General features: G+C 37.5%; 1 protein-coding gene across 50 annotated transcripts in view; it reads left to right on the forward strand.

Moving 5' to 3' along the window:
* Window positions 1-26,195, forward strand: part of arvcfb (ARVCF delta catenin family member b) — a 198,877-nt gene that overhangs the window by 164,869 nt on the left and 7,813 nt on the right. For 27 of the 50 annotated variants that reach the window (XM_079870339.1, XM_079870347.1, XM_079870342.1 and 24 more), the window contains 6 exons: window positions 516-587; window positions 20,553-20,680; window positions 21,902-22,052; window positions 23,100-23,292; window positions 25,042-25,153; window positions 25,727-25,814. In XM_079870339.1, coding sequence (XP_079726465.1) covers window positions 516-587; window positions 20,553-20,680; window positions 21,902-22,052; window positions 23,100-23,292; window positions 25,042-25,153; window positions 25,727-25,814 — 744 coding nt within the window. Of the gene's footprint in view, window positions 1-130; window positions 161-515; window positions 588-20,552; window positions 20,681-21,901; window positions 22,053-23,099; window positions 23,293-25,041; window positions 25,154-25,726; window positions 25,815-25,957; window positions 25,991-26,195 lie in introns of all 50 variants that reach the window. The other 23 variants (XM_079870305.1, XM_079870309.1, XM_079870329.1 and 20 more) reach the window with 2 other exon arrangements.

The following is a 26,195-nucleotide window of genomic DNA, read 5'->3' on the forward strand; positions in this document are numbered from 1 at the left end:
GAAAGATTTTCACTGAAAAATGGCTTTGGTTTTGGTCTTTTCCTGTAATATTGTGGCTTCAGAGCACTTAATATGTAGTGTGTTTGAATCATGAGGACTATTTTTAAAATGCTTTTTGTTGTTTTTGGAGCATGTCAAATATGTTTGGAACAATATGAGGGTGAGTAAATAAAAGCAGAACGTTCATGTAGATTAACTGTCCCTTTAACATGTTCTCTGTGTGTGATAGTGGAGTAGTGTTCATTACTTCACTCCGTCCTCCATGACAAAAGTTTTGCATTTTTAATGGGGGGGTTCCACTCTTGGGAGCTGGTGTCAAGAGTTTGTCTCTGCATATCTGTGTAGTAGCTAAATTTATGTGTGGCACGTCTGTAACTGTGTATGTTTCTGAGACTTGGGTCTATTTGACATTTTCATACCAGTAAATTCCGTCTCTTATAGAGTGACACTTACAACTGCTCTCTCTGTCTCGTTCTCTCACGCTCTCTCACTCTGCCTTCTCCTTCTTCACTTAGGGAGGAAAAACGGAGAGCATGACAAAAACTATGACACGTTGGACCTACCCAAGCGCACAGAACCCACTAAAGGTACGTCTTTATTTGACAACACCGAATTATTACATCTTTAAGCTGCCACTCTTCTGAAAAAGGGACAGGAAAAGACCTGACTCTTTAGTCTCTCTCAAAAAGAGAGAAAACTAGTCATGAAAGGCAGGTGAAGTGAATTCCAGTAAGATACAGTCTAAAAATAGCCCTCTTTAATATAAACTGTACCGAGGGTTGTACTACACAAAATTATGGGAAATTAAGCTCTTTTCCAAAACTTAGTGAGCTGCAGTATTCTAAGGCATCACAGGCACACTACTGTGAAATAGTGTTGTCAAAAGACCCGGTACTTCGGTACCAAGTCGGTACTAAAAAAAATTTAAACGTCACGGTACCAGGTTTTCTCAAACCCGGTACTTGATGCGCGTGCAGTTGCGTCCTCTTCATAAAAGCGCTGAGACATGGCGATGGCGGTGCCGCTGATGTGGTGCTGATGTTTTTGCGCGTGCAGATAGTTATTTCAAATGCCGCTCTGCAAGCGCGCTCATAATAGAAGCGGCGCGCTCGTTTTTCCATGCGCGCCTATGTTCATGGATGCATAGCAACGACAGACGCCACGGGAGAACAAGCGCTTGTGGAAAGGAGAAAGCGGTGCGAACTGCGCTCTCCATGATGATGAGGAAGTATTAGCAGAGAATTAATTGATTTCTAGCCCTTGCATTAGCTTTACTGCTAAATATATATTTGGAGATGAGAAATAAAAAGCCGTCATTAATATCAGTCCGTCAGAAAAACAGTTCTAGTCTTATTCTTAGCAGGTTTAAAAAGCCCTTTTAAAATTAAATATGAATGCAGTTTTGGATTAAATAAAAGTACAGTCAAGTCAAATAAAACACGTTTTATCTCCTGTATAGTTTGGTAACACTACAATAAGATACCATTCATTAACATTACTTAATGCGTTATCTAACATCAACACATTGAGTGAACAATATATTTTTACAACATTAATTAATGTTTGTGAATGTTATTTAATACAAACACTTGATTGGTCATGTTTGTTCACTTCAGTCGTTGTGCATTAAATAATGTTAACATAAATAATGTTAACTTTTGATTTTAAAAATGTATTTTTAAATTAACCCCAAGGAGAATAATTGCGACAGTATATAACTATTGTTTATTGTTAGGTCATTTTATCTAATGTTATCTAACAAATGGAATCTTATTGTAAAGTGTTTTTAATACTACAGTTTCCATCTTTGTAACTGTGATATACACTTTAATATAATTATGTAAATTTAATCTAAATTAAGCTTTGGTACCGAAATTGGTACCGAGAACCGTGGATTTTCACTGGTATTGGTACCGAATACTGAAATTTTGGTACCGTGACAACACTACTGTGAAATCTGTTCCAAAAGTAAGGCTTCTTAATGATACCTTGATCTGACAAATTTACTATAAAGGCAATCCCAGAATGCATCATGACAAGCTCAAAAATTAGAGAAGTGCACTACCGTTCAAAAGTGACAGTAAAGACCTTTGCTTCAATGCTACGAAAGATTTTTATTTCAAATAAGTGCTGTTCTCTTAAACTTTCTATAAATTACCATTTAAAAGAACGGAAAATTTAGCATTTTATTTTTAGCATTGTGTCATTACAGCATCAGAAACATTTTAGAATATTTAGGATCAAGTTGACATGCGTCTGTTACATGCTATTTGTTTGTTTAATGAAGATAATCGTTGGTGCTGACATGGCATAAAATAACAATATATATATTAAAAAGACAACATCTATTGCGCTAGAGCTGCTGCAGATTCCAAATAAGTCACTTATAAGGTTCCAAGTCTGCTCGGATGCTTCATTAGTAGGCTGTAGGCATTGAGCTTACTAGGTTTTGAAGCAGAGCTTCGGTTTGCACAAAGTGCATTGAGTGCACATAAGCATACAGAGATCCTCTGGGAATCCCAAGTATCAGGTAACAATATTCTTCTGCCTAGGCCTTTTATCATTATGACAAACACAGCCGTTATCCTCAGTGGCAGAGTGCTAAATAGTCAATGTATTCTAGTGCAATTGTATCCTTGACCAAGTCCATCCAAGTAGAATGAGGCTGATTTACACACCAGATTGAGACCGTTCTGGTTTAAACCATCTGTGTGTGAGATGGATATTCAAACCTTGTATGCAAATTAATCATAAGGCATGCAGGTTAAGGGAGAATTTAGACAAGATGTGTTGCAGTGTAGTGAAACAGAACAGGGGTCTCGAGACTAGACTTGATGTCTTAAACCCTGAAAAACAGCAGTCTGTGTGGCAACGGCCATAGATGTCTGTCTCTATTTACACCCCCTCAACAGTCATCAGGGAGCCACTCAATACCTCTTTCCTTCTGACAGACTGGGATCTAGGATCATTTTACCTTTGAGCTCTACTTAGTGGGAGAGGAAAATGTTTTATTGAGGCTCATTTTTTATGTATTACTATAGATGAGCCACAAAGAGGGATGAAAAATGAATCATTTTTAGATGACCTGATTTATTTTTCTATGAGTCTGTGAGGGAGATATTTGCTTGTGAAGACATCCCATTAAAGAGGAGAAATACTGTTTACTGATCTCCCACTCATGAGAGGACCATAATTTGTGTTGTCGTGCTGTAAAAGAGAAAGATAAAGATGAATGAATAAATAGGAATAATGCTAAATCAAATGTAGTCATCAAGCTTTAGTAGAGAGGTTCACATGTGTTGTTGGTGGAATGTTTTGTTTGCCAGAGGAAGATCAGTAGCTCATGAGCAGACCCATGAGGAATCTGCAGAGTTTGTCTGCACAGATTTTGGGGGGAAATCTATGGAATTCTTTGGTCATTCTTGAGTCCATGAGAATGGATGAATTATCAAACAATTTAATACATACATTTGTATATAATATTTATTTGGTCTTTCTTGAGTCCATGAAGATGGATGAATTATCAAACAAAGTTATATGTACAGTTGTATTTAAGATTTGTGGCTGAGAAATGGAATATAAACAAAAAATGTAAAGCTCTTTCATTTGGTCTGTAAGATTCTGCTTTAAATGGATAAATAGTGACAGTAAAGAAAAGTAAAGTAAATAAATATTTCAGTAAAGAACAAGTTATGTCAAAGAAATTATTTTGAACTTTGTTCATTAGAAAATCCCCCCTAAAAATGCTTCAAAGTTTATGTAAGAAATGATTGACATCGGGCCGTTGAATTGTTTAAAAAATAATGCACACACGTTTACAAGTGATAATGCGTGAAGCAGCAGAGCGGCCGTTACTAGAGGTTCGGGTTTGTAACTAAAGAAAAACGAAAGAAAAAATATATACAAACACAACAACACGGCATCAGTGAGAGGAACTTCAGTGCAGCTGGACTAACTTTTAATCAGAGGACGGCGCTGAAACCATCAGCTGTCGATGCCACTCTCTTCATAACTCGGACTGAGAAGGATATATTTGTGTAAATAGTTGTGCAATACTTGAAGATTCGAAGTTTGGGATCCAAAAGGAATTTATGTTACTGTTACACCTGTTCACCCAGCAAACTTTCATAATTGGTAAGTACTGTACGTGCTTTTTCTGTTTTGCTTCTGTGTGCTGACTGCTGAGGGAGCCGCTGTGCTTTGATGAAACTGTGTTTATTTACATATATTTGATTAATGACTGTTGCATGCAATCCTAAAAATACAGAATTTTGCAAAAAGTTATTTGTTGTGAGAAACCAATTTCGGGTTCGGGTCTGGTTCGTTCTTCAATTTTAACAGTTCCATTCGGGTCGGGTCCAACCATCTTGGATACGGACCGGGTTCGGGCTTCAGTTTAAAGCCTGTGCAGACCTCTATCCATTACACCTCAGGTGTGCATAATTCTTCTAATAATTCAACAGTCAATTATTCCGCTTATATTAGAGTTGCCACACCTCAAGACATTAATATGTTTTATTTCAAGACATTTATAAGGTTTTTGTACTTAAAACCATCTTGTGTATCTAATTTCTTGTGTATCTTTCAAAATGAAGCTTGGCCATTGATATGCAGACCAATGCAGTTATTAGAGAGAGAGAAAATAATTAAGTGCATGAATTACCAGTGCAGCTCTCAACAATGTTTGGCAGCAGCGTCTCTACTAAGTAAGTTTACTAAACTGTAAGTTTAACTGCTTCAAGAACAGCAATGTTACTACCTCGCTACTGAGAAATGTCATGTCATGCGCTGACAACTTTCTGTGTGCGTGAATGTTTCCATCTGTGTGTCTGTACTGTATGTGTGTGCTTTTGTATGGGAGAGAGAGCGTGAGAAAGAGAGTGTGCTTTCCATAGATAATTAAACTCAATTTTGTGGGAAATATTTAGTCATTTTTACCCTATGATCCATGTCTTTGTGGATTTCAGAATATTACTGTTGCATTGTATCAAATAAATGCTGTATTGGTAAACAGGAGACTGGCTTTTGAGTAGTGGTAGAGTACGGTTCTACAAATATTTAGGTTTAAAACACTTTAGTACATCTTGACTCCATAGGTGTTCCAATCCTGCGGAAATCTTCAGTGTTCTCTGTGGACACAGATTCTGTGAGAGCCTGCTCAAAGGTTTGTGTGTCTGTGTGTGAATGTGCTGACTACTGCAGAACTACTAGTAGTCTACTGGTGTGTGTTTTCACTTTTCTCACACAGCTTTGAGTCCATTTGACCCTCCAGATACAAACAACAGTCATGTATTAGTTTGTAAATATTTTAAGGGACTTTGTTTTCGCAGAACGTTTGATATTGAGTGTTGCACAAAGTAAATAATAGATGCTGGTCAGGAGATTGAAGGAGCAGTTTCAGCTGTTCAATAGCAATAGCATTTTCATGTCTCACTTCAATTAGCCTCTATCTCATTAACATGCAAAATGGGGATTACTGATCTAGATTACAATTCATTTTGATGGTTTATCGATGTAAGCTGATTTGACCTTTTTATAGCAAGTCAAGCAAGCATGAGCTTTGCGCCACAACTTATACTTGCGCCACAAATTATACCTAAAGTATGATTCAGATGGGACGTAAATCAAAAACCCTCTCCTCATCCACTTTGCATAGTTTTAATTATGTCCTTTCATCACACCTATTATATTCTGTAAAAAACATATTTATTAGCATTTATTTATAGGCATCTGAATTCACTGGGCTTTGTGTTTCCTGTAGACATAAGACTTAAACCTGCACTTGTTTGAACAGGAAAAATAATCTCTTTGCTGAGAAGTAATGAATACACAAGGATTCACATTTGTCCATGAGAATAGGATTAGGGTTGAGAAAAGGCAGGAGATCAGATGAATAGTAAGTCTGATCTGATGTCAGATGGGGATTAAGATGCAATAAATAGAACAGGGTAACTGAGTTTGCATCTATTCTGAGCCTCTCTCTCTCTGTGTGATATATCCATACATCATAACCGTGTGCTTGAGAGGCTGCTGTGACAGCTAAGAGTATTGAGGGATTTTGGTCGCTTAGCTAAACCTGAGACGCACAGCCATGGTTTATTCACTGAGCATCTTTGTTGCCTTTTATGCCTCGATAATTTGATTTCAAAGAGGACCTGTTGGAAAACTACACGCCATTAAAGAAATAAAGGCTTCTCACTGCATGGAAAAAGAGACAGGAGAGAATTAATTAAGGATTCTCTGAGGGAGATAAGAATGACAGTGAGGGCACAATGGGTTTTTTTCCAAAATACTATGAGCTCGCTGTCTACTGCCTACATAGGCAGCTGACTTCCGAGGCTGTATCCTAATTGTGTTGTATAATTGTAGTGTTATAGATATCTATAATATAGATTTTTTATTTTTTTTTTATTACATAATGTTTCCCACTAAGCTCACTGAAATGGAATGCTGTCCTACTGTCATTTCAGTACGAATGCAATCAGGGATTTCATGTTCAAATTCAAGTTGGTCACATGGATTAAGTGTGTTGACCAACATAAAGCTGCTTGATTTGAAAGTGACTCCTGTATGAGCTGTGCTTCATACATTGCTACAATACTGACAGTAGGCAATGGACCTTGATGTGACCTCTAGTGTCATGAGTGTGCCTATGATCCTTTTAAAGCAGTTCACTAGGTTGTGGAGCAGAGCTAATGAGTACATGTTCTTTGGTGTTAACTGAAATGGCATTTACTATGCTCTAGAGGTTACAGAAGGTGACTATTAATACGCCTATTGTGTTTCTTAGCTCTTAATTTAAACAATGCAGTGAAGCCATTGTAGCATTCCATAAAACCACCATAACAGAGTCTTGTGAGAGATGAAGACACTGAATTAATTACATGTCATTTTTTCCCCCTTCTCTGGCTTATTGCTTTTTTTAAGCTCTCTGATTCCCATAACATGGTGACATCAGGTGGAGGAAATGATGATGAATCATGTTGACTGTGTTCCGCTGTGGTTCCTCCTGCCCCTGAGCAGCACGCTTTACACAGAGTCCAACTTGTTTACAGATGTCTGCTCTTTAGGTGGATACTTAAAGGCAGTATCCTATTCAAAATAGTACATTTTAAGTGACTGATTTGGAAACAGCTTGCATGAAGCGCACTGGTGACTAGACTCACAATTGAATAATTTTTTTTATGTTAGCATTTTGCGACACTAATTACTACACTATAATGACCATAAAGGACACAAAAATGTTGTGAAATAGTCAAATTTCAATTATAATAAAGTAGATGCTTTATAGATAAATGAATGAAAGCTTATTTATGATTCTTCTATACTTTTCACCTTCGAAGGATTTTGTTTTCATGTTCATAATCGTGTAGCTGTAAAAAAATTTTTTTTTAAAGTTGTACATAAAACAGATTATTGGATTACATTTTACAAGAAAATACTATTGCAGTCTTTCTACCTCATAATTGCATGTTTAATTCAACGTGTAGATTGCCGTTTCTTCGTAATTATTTGTCAAATTTTGCAATTTTTTGAGTGAAAATTGTTTCAAAGGAAAACATACACCAAATTTTGTTTAAATTAAAACTTTCCGCCTGTTTCACTGTTTCCGCATTTAGCACCTGAATTGTTAGTGGTTAGTGCATAAGAAAGATTTTGTGTTGAAACTGAAGTGGCTGTTTAGTGAAGTTGCTTAGTGCCATCTCAGCAGCTTCTAATAAATTCATACTTTGTGTATTTGCCTGTTGATTAGAGTGTAGTAATACCTTTTAGAGCTCCCTGTTCAAGACTTTTTAATTATAGAGATTAATCTTTTTTTCATTGTAGAATTGTCATCACAAAATATACATGGGGTTGTTTGTACATTAGACTAGTTCTCCCGAGGTAATACAACACATACAGGCCATACGCTTTCTTAGTCTTCTCCTGAAGAGATGTGTGTGCCTTTCATTGCATTGCTCCATATCTCATTTAATTTGCCTCTGTTGCCTGTTGACAGCTCGCCCGGTATGGAGATTTACGTGTTCTCCAAACAGAGCTGAGCGGTACAGACGGCTCACTTATGAACAGCATCTTGCCATCGTGCCTGGCGGCTGTGTTGTTGAACCCACCATTGAATTTAGAGAGCTTCTTAACAAGAACAACATTCTTAATTGGGATGTTTTACAGCAATCTACACTTGAGAAATCCATTTGTGTTATCCGTTCGAGTCCTCCATTAGGAAACTGTCTCTGCTGGGATTAGATATTCTGCTCGAAATCTGAAGCTGCCATATTTTTCACTGATGTTTTGTTAATGAACTCGAGCTCTCTACCGATGTCCCTGTTTATCAGAGCTGTACATTTCACATTTATGCTGACATGCTTCATCTGGCCCTCGTTCTGTCAACACTGTCTTTCTCCCACATGCTGTGAGACGCCTCGGTGACTTTGAAATAAAAAAGAAAATCTGAAAAGTACTTCTGCACTGCGTAAAAACATTTTCTCATATCAGTATAACATATATAATGATAACATCAGTATTTCAGTCTTGTTTTCCAGTAAAAATGTCTAAACATCCTATGTTTATTCATCTTTTTTATGTATCTTTTTTCTTGTAAATTACTTAGCAACTTGTGTAAGGTAAGATTAATTTTCACAGTATATATCTTGAAATATTTTTTTTATTTTAATATCTTTATTTAATAATTGTATTATTCTTGCCGGTTATCATAAACTACCCTCATTATGAGTAAAATGTGTGCTTATAACAAGATTATTCTCTAAAAAAAAACTCATCTTAATATGCTTCTCAAATAAATGTATCTTTTTTAGGGATATTTTGATAGTTTTCTTGAAAATTAACTTTAATACTTACATTTTTGCAGTGTAAATCTCAAATATGAAGACTTGACTTTGGATTGGAATGGATTAAGTTAGTTTGAAAGCATTTTAATTTAATACAGAGAACAAGTTGTATTGAAAAAGGACAATCATTCCACCCCGTCTGGGTAGTGTTAAGTTTCCATCCTCTTGCAGTATCTTCATCCGCCCATGTGGAATGTAGCAGCCAGATCATGTCACAAACAGTACGGTGTCAAAAATCACATACTCTTGATAGTGGACTGTGAGTAAAAACAAAATCGCACGAAGATGACTGCAGCTGCTCATCATCATAGTCTAGTTGGAGACACACACCGAAATGCTTACTTTAGTACTCATTAGGTGGTCTTAATATAGTTTAACAGTTACCCAGTTCTTATCAAAGATACACATATCTTGGCAGCTTGCCTTTCATGTTCTGAGTCTGGGGTGATGAAAAAAAATCTGAATTTTCTGGGTGTACGCCAGAGATGCCACCCATGGAGGTGCCAGTCTATGTAAGAAAACTGGCAGTGGCATCCTGTCGCTTGCCAATCATTATCCCACCCGCTGATGACAATATTGATTCTATTGTACCACAGCTCGTGATCAACAAAAGACCAGCAGCTTTTATGTGGCATGGTGCTGAGAGGCAGTACGAGACAGAGAGAGTCAGTCGTGGAAAGAATCAGGATGTTTTCAAAGCCTTTCTGAGCAGAAATGCTGATCTTTGAACTGTCTTTGAATATGAAAGTTGTGCAGGTTTGCGTCATTTGTATTACAGTGATGAGGGGAAAAGCAGACAGTGGTTGCTTTGATTTTAAATTCAGAATTAAAATTTGATAATTGGAGGGACCTATGACCAAAAGGGGCCTGAGTCCTGGTGTTGGTAATTTTCATTGTCTTAGTGATGACCAGGCAATATCACACCATACCTGGGCCTCTGGGTCACCAGGACTTTGTCCAAAACATGAGAAATTATTAGAAAAAAATAGAAAAATATGATGTTTTTTTTTATCCCAGTGTTTTAACCGCTATAAAACTCTTTTGTTTCTTTGGCTACAAGGCTATCAAACTCCTACTGCAAGGAACACGACTGTGTGATTGTTATTGATGTGGGTATCTTGTTATGCAGCTTCACCTGTATTGGCCAAAACAAATTTCCCTAAAAAACGGATTGTTATTATGTTAAGTTATGTTAAGATATCTTCAACTGATTGATTTTTGCAATCAGCATAGATCCATCCTTTACTGCCAATGGCATCCCACTGTGTGCAGATCAGTGGTTGGTTGGTGGAAAGAATAAAAATGTGATGGAGTTTGATGGCGCTGTTGAAAGAAAAATATGAATTCATAAATGCCAATTTTTCATTATTTTCAACTTATGATTTAGACAGTTATGAAAAATATTTACAATTTCTACCAAGACATAAGCACTATAGTCATGAAATATGTTCTTGGGAATATCTAAAGCTCACTTGAATACAAAAGTCTTCAAAGTCTATAAAACTTGTCTGTTAAGTCATTGACTAACTAAAAGTTTTGAACGCAGCCCCAGTGCATTTCAAAAGTTTTGGGTATAAGAGGTTTTAATGTTTTTTAAAGAAGTCTCTTATGCTCACAAAGGCTGCATTTATTCATCCTTGCTGATTGAAAGTATTAATTTCTTCTTTAAAAAAAAACGGTTTTGAGAGAAGTAATAGCAGTAGGCTGAATTCGGAACAGCATACTATCATACTACTCTTACTATATCTGCCATATAAAATGTACAAAACTTAACTTAAAATACTCTCATTTTTTGCAGTGTAAATCCCAAATATGAAGACTTGACTTTGGATTGGAATGGATTAATTGAAAGTCTCTTATGCTCACAAAGGTTGCATTTATTCATCCTTGCTGAATGAAAGTATTCATTTCTTTTCTTTCTTTTTTTTAAACTCTTTGAGAGAAGTAGCAGCAGTAGGCTGAATTCGGAACAGCATACTAGCATACTACTCTTACTATTTCTGCCATATAAAATGTACAAAAAAGTAGTATTTTAGAATGCTATTCAGCCCTAGATTGATGGTAGCAGAGGCAGGGAACAATAAGGATCAGGTGCAAGGATCAAGCTCTTCCAGCAGTGTTGTCACACCTCACTTTTTGGCCATTGGACTTGAGTCATCGATGGACATGCAGGGTCTATTATGGTTTGAGTGAATTATCTATCATGGCTCCCAGATTTTGGATTTGGGCAATCACCTGATCCCAGATCAGACTAATATCTTGAAAGAGCTGGCAAATAGCACTTGCCAAAAGGCCACAGACAGCTTAATGATGGATGTAATAGATGATATGCATCATTACGCGTGTGTTATTGTTTGTGAAAACAAATCCAGCAGACAGTGTCTAATAGGTACGTGATGGGTCCAGGTACAATGCATGGGAAAATGAGCTAGGCATTGTCCACTGTAAAAACTCATCAGTAAATTATTTGTTTGGGCTTGTTTTTCAATGTCTATTATTATGAAAACCTATTAATAATAGTTATGTTTATCAGTTTTGCTGTTCAATTATTGTACTATAGAGTCTAGCTGAGTAGACGAGGGCTTGTGCATAATATTGCCCAGCGTATGTACATGATGCAGAAAACCATTCTTCACTGGCCTAATGGCTTAGGCAATAATTACAGGGCTGAATTAAACTACCGGGAGGGAATAGAGTGAGATTTACCCTCCCATCAGGGCCTTTGTGTGCTGCTTTTCAGCCAGAAGAGGATGTTTCTGTTTCTCAGAGAGATGCTTTACACACACACACACACACACACACACTTGAATGCAATTAGGCACAGATTACTAGGCAAACCGTCAGTGGCGTCTACATAAAAAGAGCTGCCAGCCTTTATTGTTTCCTGTTTTGCAAACATGCCATTTTATAAATGAACTTTTTAAAGTGAAAACTACTGTCATTTGCAAAATGCTGGAGCGAGAAGAGGAAGACAGAGCGTGTCTGAGGACTGGGCTTTATTCCTGAGATTATAATTTCTGGCATACACTGGCCATGTTTCTTTGTGCCAGTGAAAAATGAGGCGTCAGAGGACTTGTGGATGCGAGATGAAGACACAGGGAAAAAAGAAAAGATGTAGAGCATGTGAGAGAGAGAGAAACGGGGAGCGTGTGATTATTTATCATGTGCTCGAGTATGGGATGGCAGGAAGGTGGGTCGTGAAGAATGGGATATGACATCAAGCCTGCAAAGGGACATCCTTCTCCAGGCAAAGCAGATCAGACACATCATCCGCTACCGACATCCCTGCAATGACTCAAACAAGCCTAACAAAGACACTATGCAGCTAGAAAGAGAGAGAGGGTGTAAGGGAGAAACAGAGAAACAGATGAAGGTTTGAGGAGGAGGATTGCAAACAAAAAATAGAGACTGCAAGACTGCTGCTGTTGCATACACACAATTTAAACTCTGTTGCTCTGTTCCAAAGGTTAGTAAGCTGCCTACAGAGTCAGCATCTTAAGGCATCATTTGTGCGCTTCCAATGCTGTTCCAAAAGTAAGCAACTTAATTATGCTGCCTCCTAAGATAGCCAAATTTTAAAACAGCATAATAATGTATGTATCCTTCAAAACAAAGTAATCCCAGAATGCGGACAAGACAAATGTAATCTATTGAGGAAAAGAAAAGAAATTATAAAAAAAATGCGACTATGATCTATAAATATGATTTAATTATAAGCACTATACATGATTAAATGCAGATTCTAATGTTTAAACTATTGATAGGCCTACTTAAATTTGTATATATTCCATTAAAATATATTATAAACAAACTGTTTTTATATCTATATATAACTGTATTGACATCATTTGCAAGTCAAGTTTTGTTGCATAAGGAGTTTCATATGTAAGGCGTTCCACATTGGTCACTCATGAAACTTATATGACAGTTAGGATGCTGCCTTAGAAGACATATGTTGGCAGCAAGGCAGCTTATAAGATTGTGTGTATCTATGGTCCTGGTAAACCCAACATCATGGGGACAAAATGTCTCCACAAAGATGCCAATATTCGAAATCCTTGTATTTGTGGGGACATTTTTGGTCCTCATGAGGAAAACAGCTTATAAATAATACTAAGTGATGTTTTTTGAAAATGTACAAATGCAGAACGTTTTCTGTAAGGGTTGTGTTTAGGGGTAGGGTTAGGGGATCGAATATACAGAAAAAAAATCCCAAAAATCTAGATGGGAAGTTCCCAATGGAAACCCAACATGCGTCTGTGTTGTCTGTATGTAGTCATGAGCAGCATCAAAAAATGACAGATGCCATCATGAGAATTCATAGCAGACTGTTCAAACAACGCTTGAGTTTTGTCTTGTTCCAATGAAACTCAGTGTTTGTTTCAGTCCTGGGCGTATTGGCTGTCAGACTAGATAGACGATTGAAGAAAAATATGATCTGTGGAAAAATTTTGACAAAACTGTTTTTTCATAAAATCACAATCTACATCAGCCATGTGTTTTTAGCCTGTAGGCATCTCTCTTTCACCGATTTGACATCAGTATGTATAATGCCTCTGTCCTATTTAATCTGTTAAATTTATTCATGGTGTATTCACCGGGCAATTTGTACTTTTGTGTTGCTAACCATTTGAATTAGTTGTGTCATTATCATATAGTGAGATCATAACAACAGTGGTGTGAGTTTGCAGCACACCTCACAGCACGTCTCATGTTAAGTGCTTTAGCTGTGCGTTCTGCATGCCTTCTCTTTCTCCCTTCATTCTCAATACATTGCACGAGCTGCCACTTGTATCTGTGTGAAAGTTAAATGATCCTGAGCTCAAGGTGAACCCCAAAAATGGCTCTAAAGATGTGAGACTTAGAATGTAGCCTGTAACCTTTTTAAAATAAGGTTTTATTGTCCTTAGCTTTTTTTCCCCCAGGATGCTTTGGCATAGCCTTCACGCTAGCCTCTCAATTTAACAGCAATTGGCAGCAACTACCCACCTAGCGCTTCTTATATGTACCACACAGGAGACTTTAATAAACATAAAATACACATTTACACAAATATTGGGTGAAATATTTATAAAATAATTTAAAAGTTTGCTGTCAGTAAATATTTTTATTAATATATTTATTCAATCAAAAGTGACAGTGACATTATATCCATCACAGGAATGAATAACATTTTAAAATATATTTAAAAATATAAATTAATTATTTTAAAGTTTTTCAAAATCTAAAAATATTTCACAATATTAAAGCAACACCAAAGATTCTTTTGTACCTTAAAATAATGTTTCCATAATCGTTTCAGTGGTTCATCAACTCGTAACAGGGTGCACGGCACTTCTGCATTCGCTCTGCGACCCTCTATCGGCTATAACCGCACTATGCAAGTTTGCCAGATCGGGTAGCGGATCTGTAGTTCGAATGAGACATAAGAAACTACAAATTTGACTTGCTTTACGGCAAGCGTTACAATAGCAACAAAAAAAAATAACAAGCAATGTCATTATTTTGTTTCTCTTCGTTTCTGATGTCGCAATACATCATACTTTCATAAAACCATGCAACATACTCTACCTTGTCTGTGGACATCGTTATTTCCAAAGCCGGTGCTGGATAAACAAATAGTATGCGTGCGACGGTAGACTAAATTATTTATGACAGCGGTAATTGACAATTCCGCTTCCAACCTGTAGGGGGACTGAAGAGGAAAAGTGCTTTGGTGTTGCTTTAATGTTTTCAGTGTTTAATCTAATAAATGCATAAGGGACTCAAAAATATATGAAATATATAAAATCTTAACTACCCCAAACTTTTAAACAATAGTGTATATAGTAGGCACTTCTCTCGTCTTGGATACGTTTTTTCACATTTTTACCATTCCACTCCTGCGAAGGATACATGGCATGCTGCCTTAGTACCTGACCAAAATTGGGCTTTTTGAAAGTAGCATAAAGTTGCCTGAAAGTACTTTTCAAACGGCTTTCACATCCAAAGTGCACCTCTGTCTGATGCCTTAAAATACTATCTAGGTAGAACTTAGTAGGTTTTGGATCAGAGCTAAATGAAGCATCTATATTCTCTATTTACTGTCACCTAGATGTTTGTCTCTCTTCTTGTTTACTCTCTCACTCTTTAATGAATAGATTTGCTGGTATGGTTGGACGGTTGGTTGCCTGGGAGATTGAAGCGATGGTTGTTTTGAAGTGCTGGTGTGTGATCATCTACTCCTCTTCCTTTTTCAGCTCGACTGTTGAACTTTATACATAGAGCAGCTTATTTCCTTGTCTCCTACAATGCTATTCAATCCTATTCAATCACACACCTCTACCCTGGGCTATCTAACTATTGTTTAAAGAAGAGGCAGGGTTAATTCAGGGCTTTATCTGACCTCTAGATCTTTTATAATTCAATGATGCAATTCAATTTCCTCTCCCTCGCACCGATATCTCAATGAATCTCTCAGAATCAGTTTAGCAGCTACCGTTATTTTGGTTCATGGAAGATTGATCAAGGTTTTGACAAATTCAACCTCTCAGGGTTTTTAATCTGGAAAATATGAAATTAAGGATATCTTTTTCATAATTTCAGACACAAGATTCTCATGCCAGTGTCTACTCTATCACCATCTACACGTATAAACATGGATTATTACAAGGACATTTATTCATTCACTCCACAGTGCATTCTTTTTAACAATTCTTTAATAGATAGCCACTAAAAAGGTTTCACAGCTGTTAAAAATCTAGTCTTGGCAATCTTTGTGCCTCAAATAAACAGAGTTTAAAGGCCCATCGAGTTTAAAACCCACAGGAACCTGGAGAAATAATGTGAAGTGCATTATAGCTGTCGGTCGGTCCTGGTAAGGATAGTATCTTCTAGTTCAATACTACAGTCTCAACATTATTTACATAGAAAAGTCATTAAATCTGGGGGGTTTTGTAAGTTGAAGGATGGTGTGAAGGGAGTGGATGAATAGAGAGGGAAAACCTCAATATTAAGGGCAGTTTGAAGACTGACACGCCACATAATACAATTCATGAGGACAAGCAAAGCAAAAAGACCTCCTTGGGTGAGCTGTGACAAGCTGGTTTCAGCAGCCGGTCTGGTCTGGGATGTCACAGTGAGATTTGGCCAGCCAGAGTACATAGATGAGAGGGAGAAGCCACTTTTAGGAATCAACCAGACCATTTTAAGTGCTGGCCAAAGGCTCTCAACCTATAAAGAAGCATTTCCAGAGGAAATAAAATATTTGACAGGCTTGTCCATTCTGTTCCAGTGGCCTGTGGAGGGATGAGGGGTTCAGAATGAAAAAGAAAAGAAAGGTGCTTTGTTGGTGCATCCTATTCCCTGCAGACTACCCTACTTCCTGTCTCCACGGGCAGCCCGTATGAGCACGGATGCTGTGATGTTGACTGCAAGCCATTACCACCTTCCTTTTGGTGCTGTCTGTTGGCATTTGAAGTTCCTACCACTTTGTTGATTCAATAAGCCATCACATAAAGCGTAAGTGTGGAGTCTGTTCCAAAGGTAGACTGTCATTCAGGCCCGCTTGTTGTTGAATGGACATCATTTTCCCTCTGGAGACGCATCAGGGGAGAATCCTTTCTTTCTTTCTTTCTCATCATCTGCATTCACAAATTCAAGTATATACCTTTGTGTTTGTTTTTTTTGAAAACCGAAAAGACATATACTATATCCGGTACAGTATAACCGAGAAGACCAATTTTGTATCTCTCACAACAGCTAAAGGCTGAGCAACATCTTGCATTTTTCATTTATTTATTGTGTCCTTTATTTAATGATGTGGTGAATACCTCTTTTATGTCCACTCTAAGGTTATTAATGTATATATTATTTAATGTTCCATCCTTCCATTCTCCATACTGCTTATCCTCTCACGGGTTAGGGTTGTTTCTTGGTATCACTCACTAATTATAGTTGACCATTATTGACCCAGATTATCATTGCAAAAGCAAGAGTGTGTCTCTCTGAATCATGCTCATGATCCCTTTCCTCTTTCCCTTGGGATTGCAAATTACATACGTAATAAGGCACCAGGGTGACATGTGGATGTTTCTTTTATCCGTTTGTGAAGCGTTTATTTTATGTGTATAGTGGCTTGGACGTTTATGTTTATGACAGCTCATTCAATGTATTCAACATTAAAGCATGGTTCTCACTTTGTTCAAAGAAGTAGATGTTGGATCCTGACAAGATTCAATGATATTTGCAGAGCTGAGATATTTTATCTCCTGCTGTTTTGATCTCTCTCTCTCTCTCTCTCTCTCTCTCTCTCTCTCTCTCTCTCTCTCTCTCTCTCTCTCTCTCTCTCTCTCTCTCTCTCTCTCTCTCTCTCTCTCTCTCTCTCTCCATCTCTCTCTCTCTCTGAAGGAGGAACGTTTTTTTCCAACTAATCCCTAATCACAGCTTAAAGTGTGCTGTTTCGTAACTACTACTCAGAGGCAAATCCGGCCTCCAAGAATTGTGCGAGGAGGGGAAAGTGGACAGACTCCCGGATATCAAAGGGCTGTCATGGGTATGACATGAACTTTGCGGTAGGGTTTAACACAGACGCCAGTCATACACAGAGAACAATCTCCATTTGCAGTGATAAATCTGTCCGCCATTTCCCCACAAGGCAAATCTGATTTAATTAGCTGATTTTGTGTTTATTGACTGGCTTGGGTTAAAGCTAAACTAGCAGGCAATCATCTTTCCACAATATGAAGCATTTAGGTTTTTCGATGTTAACTCAATTTTGACAGAGAGATTAGGGAATGCAATTGTTGTCAGAGAGAGTATACAGCTCTGTATCTGAATGACTGTGACTTATGACTTTGTGTTAAAAGGCATAAGACTGATGTAAACACATGCCTGAGCTAATCCATACTGTACATACTCTCTATGGCTTCTCTGCTGTCTTTTTGCTTAGTACAGTAACACACTCCAGAGGAATTTTAAAGCAGTGGGGAGGAGAAACACTTGAAATAGCCTTAAATGGTAATTGAGGTTGTGAATGTGTGGAAACTACACACACACAAAAAAGCTGAGGACAGTTATTTCACTCAAACCATCAGTCAGACAGAAATAAAAATGTATAGTGAGCAGCCCACATCCTGCAGGCCACTCTTCCCTCTCTAAATTATAGGTGTTAGGTGCACATTTAGAAAGTGCAGATGGGCCAGGCAGTGACTGAGCTTTTATAATGCAGTTGTACACCAGCAAACATGCATTAGTATGTCAGCTCTTCCATCTTTTTCTGCTCTCCACCACAGTGCATACTCATTTCAGACGTGTTACTGAGTTACACCACATTGCTATTTTGCTGCCTTTGTATGAATATCATTATTCAGGTTTCTTTGAACTTCTCCAGACTCCTCTATCTTGACGTGGCAGTGAAAATGAAGACTGCCTGTTGAACCACCACACATCTGTCATGCTCAGCCTTGGTGTAATGCTTGCCCAGGCCAAGTCATGGAGAGAGTTCATGTGCACTTTATGACGAGCATTACACCAAGACTGTGCATGATGGATGTGCGGTGGCTGCACAGTTGAAAATTTAAACTAAATGGTTATTCTCAGACCCAGACATAGAACTAAAATGTTGAAACTCTCAGTGGGTATTTATTAATATCAAAGGGATAGTTCACCCCAAAATTAAAATTGTTGTTATTTATTCAGCCTTGGGTTGTTCCAAACCTGGAACCAAACCTGGAACACAAAAGAAGATACTTTGTAAGATTTAGTTTTAGTTTAGTAAGTTTATTTTTTCCATACAGTGAAACTCAGTAGGGTCCAATGCTGTTTTGGACATGTTTTTTATTTTGTTTTATTTTGTTTTTTTGGTTGCATTGTCTGGACAAAAACATTTGAAACATTCTTCAAAAAATTTTTATCTGTGTTCCACAGAAGAAATACAGACATAAAGGTTTGTAACAAAGTGATGGTGAGCAAATCAGGGTTTCTGCTGGTCTTACAAATATCTTAAGTCTTATTGACCCATAAACAAATTAAGGCCTTAAATCAGAGCAGAAAGTCTTATTCATAATGTCATGGCATTAAATGTTGCATGCATTGCAAAAAAATGTATATCTTCCTCAGTATTCTTGTCCTATTTTCCAATACAAATATCTAAACATCTTTGAATCAAGATAGATTTTCTTGAGATGCAAATGTAAAAGTGTGCCTTGAAAAAATAAACAAAATTAGGTGTAGTGTAGTTTATGTAAAACAAGAACAAATATCTGTTAATGATTTATAAACTGACTTTTCTTTGAATTAAGTTGATTTTTCTGAGCCAATTGGCAGATATTTGTTCTTGTTTTAAGCATAAACTCACTTAATTTTGATATATTTCACAGAAAAAAATATATTTCATATTTTATGTCATTTTGTATCTCCAGTAAATGCATATTTCTTTAAGAATCTTTTGTCATTTGCACTGGGAAACAAGACAACTAAATTGAGGAAGAACTTCCCTTTTTTTTTTGCAGTGTGAATTTGTAAAAAGTAATGGATATCTGTTAGAAGTTGTATTTTCAAACTTTGATGTGTTGTTTATACAACTCATTGGCCTGGTTTCACAGACAAGGCTTAGATGAAGCCAGGATTAGGCCATTTAAGTAGCTTGTATAAATTTGCCTTAAAAAAAAAAAAAAAAAAAACATTTTGGCACTGACATATTTTAAGATATTTCAGTACAAGTTGCTTTCAGTTAAAACAGCTCAAACATGCATTATGGTCTGGACTTAAACCTTGTCGTGAAACCGGGCAATTGTGTTTCTCCCTAGACATTTACATTTAGAGAACATATTGACATATTACATTTTCTTTACTTGGTCTTCAAATTAAATGAATATATATATATATATATATATATATATATATATATATATATATATATATATATATATATACATTTTTTTTTTACAGTAAACAATTGTGGTACTGTTTTTAGTCACCACTTAGCATGTCCAGTGTGAAACCTGGTCCTGAAGCGAAACCACTGGAATATACAAGAGGAAAAACTTTCTCTAATTCTCTATATACGTTTGTGTTTGTTAGATGAGTAAATCTTGTATTGCAGTACTAACAAGTGTGGCTTATGAAAAGGAACACACACACACAGGAACGGTCACATCCCGGGAGTAGCATACAGTGATTCGTAGGTCCGCCGGCATCATTTAGCATTTAGACAGGAGGAACCTAATTATCCACTCCCTACTATCTCTGCAAATGTCTCCAACCTAACTGGGTATTCTCAAAATGTCCAACAAAATTGTGTTGGAGGAACTGACCCTGAATCAGCAAGAAGGAGCTTCTTCTTTTGGGTTTCTGACCTCAAGTTATTTTTAATGAAAGACTCCCTGATTACATTGCCTTACACTGGGGTGCTGCTATCAAGAAGCCAAGCGTCCATCAGGCTATTGGCTTTTTTAGGCAGTTTGTCTATTGAATTGCTCAATGTATCTGTGAAAGTGGAGTGACTTTGATTTTCCGTCTCTATATATTTGTCGTGATAATCATGCGTTTGTCCTACCCTGCTATTTTGTCCACTTTTCATTTCGCCAGGTGCATCACAACACTGGCAGAAGGAAATGTAATCAATTTTTACCACCCCATAGCTAATCTGTGTGTGTCTTATGTTCAACTGTTTACACCAGTGTTTTATCTGTAATTCTGTCTTGTGTCTGTCGTGTACGTGTGCAGGTTTTGAGTTACTGTATCAGCCGGAGGTGGTCCGACTCTACCTGTCTCTGCTGACAGAAAGCCAGAACTATAACACGCTAGAAGCAGCGGCCGGGGCTCTACAGAACCTCAGCGCTGGACAGTGGACAGTGAGTGTCTTCTCATAATCTTCATGTACATAACAAATTTTGAAATACCAGGAATTGGAAACTGATTATTATTTAGATCCATAAAAAAAAATATATATTTTCATGATATTCAGTTCCATTAAAGATTCTGGTTAGTGTATTCTTATGCTTATACAGATGGAAAATCATAATGAAATATAGAAATAGAATATACAATAAAATAATCAGAGCTGTTGTCATGATGACATCACGCATATTATTTTCTGTAATCTTTGCATGCGAGTCTTTTGAGAACCTTTGAAAATATAATTATTTATTCAGATTTAAATATACCATTTTGTGGTATACACTGCATTTTGGGGTTGGTACGATTTTTGTTTGATCGTCCTGAAATCTGATATTGTCTCAATTTCCTCTGTTGACAACAGTCTTCTGCAAATCCATAAACCTTCATTTGGGATGTTTTGTTTCTGTCTGCTTGAAATGAACCTTGAACACATTTCCTAATCAATACCTAATTACAAGTATGACGTGTCTGTATCACAGTGTCATGTGTGGGGCTCTGTTCTCTCTTGTGGCAGAAGTCAAGAGGAAATGCCTCTAATAAACACGTCCCCCTACACCTAATGCAAGAGTAAATCCCATTAAACTGCACTGCCCTGACCCTGCTTCCTTCTCCATTTTGGACATGAAGTGCAGCCATGCATAAGCTCACAGCTTTTCTGTGTGGTTACTCCGCTTCAAACCTGCCTCATCTCTATGCCTGGTGACACACGCATGCTTATGAACCCAGAGTCCCAAGCGCATCACAAACCCCTGCTGTAAGGAGACAGACATGTCACATCTGTAGTCTATAAGAGGATTTGAGAGCTTTTATTTATTAATTTATTCTTTTCCCTACTTTTCTTGCAAATGTGTTTCTAGGCTCACTACCATCTCCTAGTGGCCATGGTGTGGTTTTGCAACAACTTGGGGCACTGGTTGAGAAATAGAGATTTCTTGTGCCACACAAAGGTTTTGTGATTCATTGGGTTGGAGTGAAAAATGCACACAACTCTAGCAGGGACAAATGGCTATTTACTGGATTGCAGTTTCCCAGAATAGAGGAGCTTTTTCTTGCGCACATACTCAAACAGGCATATTCCTGTTATGAAAGATTTGCAGAGCTGCTTGACTGGCTTAATGAAATGAGTGCTGTGGAAAAATGTCTGATCAGAATGTATGATCCTCTCATTTCTACAGTGGTCAAACTATATCCGGGCGACAGTGCGTAAGGAGAAGGGGCTGCCAATCCTTGTGGAGCTCTTACGCTCAGACTCAGACAAGGTGGTGCGAGCTGTGGCTATCGCTCTGAGGAACCTGTCCATCGATCGCCGCAACAAAGACCTGATAGGCAAGAGCAGCATTTCTTGATCATTTCTACCTATTGTGTAAAACATATACTTACATAGTACTTGCCGTCAGATTTTTTCTAATTAATAAATAGTACTTTAGGAAAAAAAATGTTTCAAATCATGTACACAAATCACAGTAGCCTGATAAAAACTTTTTTATTTTATATGGTAGTAGCAGTACCTTCATGTGTCTGACATGTTGAGATCACATGACCAGCTTAATAGCACTTGATCTCTATAACCCCTCTTATATTGGCCACCTACACTTCCTTTCAAATGTTTGTGGTCAGAAAGATTTTTAAATGCTTTGAAGGACCAATACTGCATTTATTTGATCAAAATGCAGTAAAAACAGTAATACTGTGAAATATTATTACAATTTAAAATAACTGTCAGTTTTTAAATATTTTAAAATGTAATTTATTCCTGTGATGGCAAAGCTGAATTTTCAGCAGTTTACTGTGTCAGTTTCACATGATCCTTCAGAAATCATTGCTGCTCAAGAAACATTTCTTATTATTAATGTTGAAAACCGTTGTGTTATTTTTGTAGAAACTGATATTTTTTTCAGGATTCTTTGATAAACCGATATTTCAAAAGAACAGCATTTATTTGAAATATATATATTTTTGTAACAATGTAAAAGTTTTTACTGTTGCTTTCGATCAATTTAATGCATCTTTGTGGAATAAAAGTATTAACTTATTTAAATAAAAAAAACTTACTGCCCCCAAACTTTTGAATCATTAGTGTAGCTTGAAAAATAAATGAATCATGGCTAAATGTGAGTAGTATTTGTACAACAAAATTGGTAAAACAAAAAATGTAATAAAAAAATAAACTGTTACTCTGTGCTCTTAAATTATTTCATTAGATTTTTACCCAGAAGGCAACAGTTAATGTTAATGAACCTGATATGTAGAAGATTATGAATACAAATCAGTGTTTACGCTGTGGCACAATTATATTCTGCTTCTGGGTTTCTGCAACTTGTTTTGCTCTTTTCCAGAGCCGAATCTATCATTCTTTTGTACTATCATCCTCAGGGAGTTACGCCATGAGGGACTTGGTCAGCAACCTGCCCAGCGGACAGCAGCGGCCAGCCAAGAACCTGGAGGAGGACACAGTGGTGGCCATCCTCAACACCATCCATGAAATCATCACTGACAGCTCTGAGAACGCCCGCTCTCTCATTACTGCACAAGCAATCGACAAACTTGTGGCCATCAACAGGACCAGGTAGGAAGTGAATGGAGCACTGACCATGATGCAGTATGGTTTCTTTTTTATCACATAAAGGGCCCTATCTTGCACCCAGCGCAATTGACTTTGTACACCGACGCATGTATCATTCCTATTTTGCACCCGCGCACAGCAGACTTTTCCCTCCACAGACGCACGTCGGTAAATTAGGGAATGAACTTGTGCTCCCGGGGGTGGTTCAGTGAAAAGAGGAGGTGTGTTCCGGCACAAATGTTCCCTGGTGCTATTTTGCAGTTTCAGAAAACAATTCCTCCACAGACCAGGAAAAACCTAGTCTAAAGTCAGTGGCGCTTTATTCAGATGCTATTTTAAGGGCGCATGCTTAGCCATAATGTAGCATGTGCACAACGCGCATACACTTTGCTTCTCTCATCTACACAGACGCAGCAGTTGCCATTTTTGCAAACCATACATAATTACAAGGAAAAATATTCCACACAAGGGAAATCATTGTGGTGTCCATGAAGATGTGAAAAAATAGGCATAAATCTAGCTTACACATTTACCCAAATTATTATATGCCTGTTTCACCGAAGCTAATTTGGGTGGATTTCTCCCATCCCCATACAATGTCACTTCTCTGTCTTTTACGGCCCTGACGAGAACGTTAGTCTCCTCGGCTGTGAACCGCTCCTGGCGTACGCCTGGCAAATCCGCCGTTATTATAGCAATCCGCCATGGAACAAGCGCGCCTGCTTTTAAAGGGAATGTGAGATGTCGCTCTGATTATTTCACGTTACGTCCAAACCACACCTATGAGTAATGTAGCTACTTCAGACCAACCCATTTTTGATTTGCGTCGGGCGCAAGAGTCATTTATCCCAGCGGTATAATACCAACAGCGCCCGAGATCCGCCCACAAAGTTACTTTCGTTTCGCGTTTGATACTTGCGTTTCAGATCGTTAAAATAGGGCCCTTAAGCTATATTCACACTGTAAACTCCATTCTGATTTCTGCTTAAGTTATTTTTAAAATAAAAATAAGAGTATATTTAATAAGATTATAAAAAGAGTAAGAGCTTAAGAGTATAAAATGAATCAAGCCAACTATCTACAGTACATCCTCTTCAAGCAACTATGACTTCTTAAGGCTCACTTAGTGATGTGTGTACACCAACAACAGGTTTTTGATCTGTGCAAACATCTTCCATTAATTTGGGTCCTCCTCAACTCGCAGAGAAAAACAGCAACAAGAGTTGCTGCTCTTTGAAGTGTCTTATTTTTATCACCACACATGTCATCTTTAATATATGCATGTGAAAAACTGAATATTAAATGGTGTAGTGCTGTAGATATCAAAAGCAGCAAGAACAGAGAGTAAGCCATATGTTAAACAAACCTCCTCCTTCCTTTCCACGTGTGACCTCATTTAAAACTTCACATCATTTATACTGTGATTTTACCCAAAACTAAATATTGATTGTGAGAGATTAACTTTTTAAAGAGTACATGCTTGACTGGAGAGTGGCTACACTGCTTCTATCCTTCTCTTTCTGACTCTGGAGATGTGGCTTTGAAGTCGGAGGCTCCTGGTAATTAAGTGAGGATCACAGGAAAAGCTAATGAAGTGAAAAGAGAGAAATCTGTGGCCACAGGGGTTGGAGATTGGTGCCGTAGTGACTTCACGATGCTGGAAGGGGAATAGATGACTTTGAATTTGAGAGTTATTCCGATGGGCTCTGGCTTCCTCATAACTCTCTTTCCCTGCATGTTTATGCATTGCAGTCAGTCTGCAAGGGAGACCAAAGCTGCTTCCCATGTACTACAGACGGTTTGGAGCTATAAGGAGCTGAGAAATGGCCTGACCAAGGATGGCTGGAATAAAACGCACTTCCAGGTAGAGCGGAGCACTGATTTCTCACTTATTCTAATGCCAAATGGTAAAGTATTGAAGAGTAAATCAAATGAATAAATGTCCGGTTTGCATTTCACTCCAAAATCTAAAGAAAAAACTGTAATAAATGAATGAAAAAATAAAAAAGTATTTCTGTTTGGAGTTTTTTTTTAAATATCAAATTTTATAATGTTGCTAATGTGCCATTATGTATACTTCATATATATTGTATTTTACAAATCTACTTAAATTCTATTGTATGAATGCACTAATTTTAATGTCTCGTACATAAGTACTTTTGTTGTTGTTTTTGCATGAGAATTTGAGATAACATGTGCTTTAGTTTTGTGCCTAGTTGCCAGGAAAATTATTTCATAATGTCATTTTTTTATTTGGTTCTAATAATAGATTTCTTTTCCTTAATGCACAACACAATTTTCTTAAAGAAGTTGAACATCACATTTCTTGACAGTTTCTGCGAGATTCCTTTGCATCCCTTATCTTTATATTTTATTACTTGTTACTTGTTACTTTGGTCCTATATTTCTGAAACATTGTCCTCTTGATCCTTCTCAGCCGACAGCAACTGGCACCCCCAAAGGATCCAAGAGCTGCAAGCCTGGCTATGACGACACTACACTTCCCTTGATGGAGAAGAATCAAGGTTAGCGTAAGACCCCAAACAGAGACTTTACACACTATGGATAACAGCAAATCTGGCCGCTCAGGGGAGTTCTGGAGGTTCAGGTGCACCTGAGCGAGCATATCTTCTAAACTCTACTACTTTTGTGTTTTAACATGTGGCAGAATGCTTGATCTTTCACCCCCACTGCTCAGCTGGTGAGTGCAGCTGCCGCATCTCTTGTGCTTTAATCGGTCATTTGAGCAGTTCATATGATACAGAATGATTTATGAGGATCAGACAGAAAATGAATGGGCCTCAGTATAGGAGCTCGTTATTCATTCACTCTCAAGTAAAATGATGGTAAATTACTGAGCACCATCCGTCCACCCGGGCACATCTCATTGAGAGAGGAGTTAGCAT

Source organism: Squalius cephalus, assembly GCF_949319135.1.
Source record: "Squalius cephalus genome assembly, chromosome: 5".
In the NCBI taxonomy this organism is placed as follows: Eukaryota; Metazoa; Chordata; class Actinopteri; order Cypriniformes; family Leuciscidae; genus Squalius; species Squalius cephalus.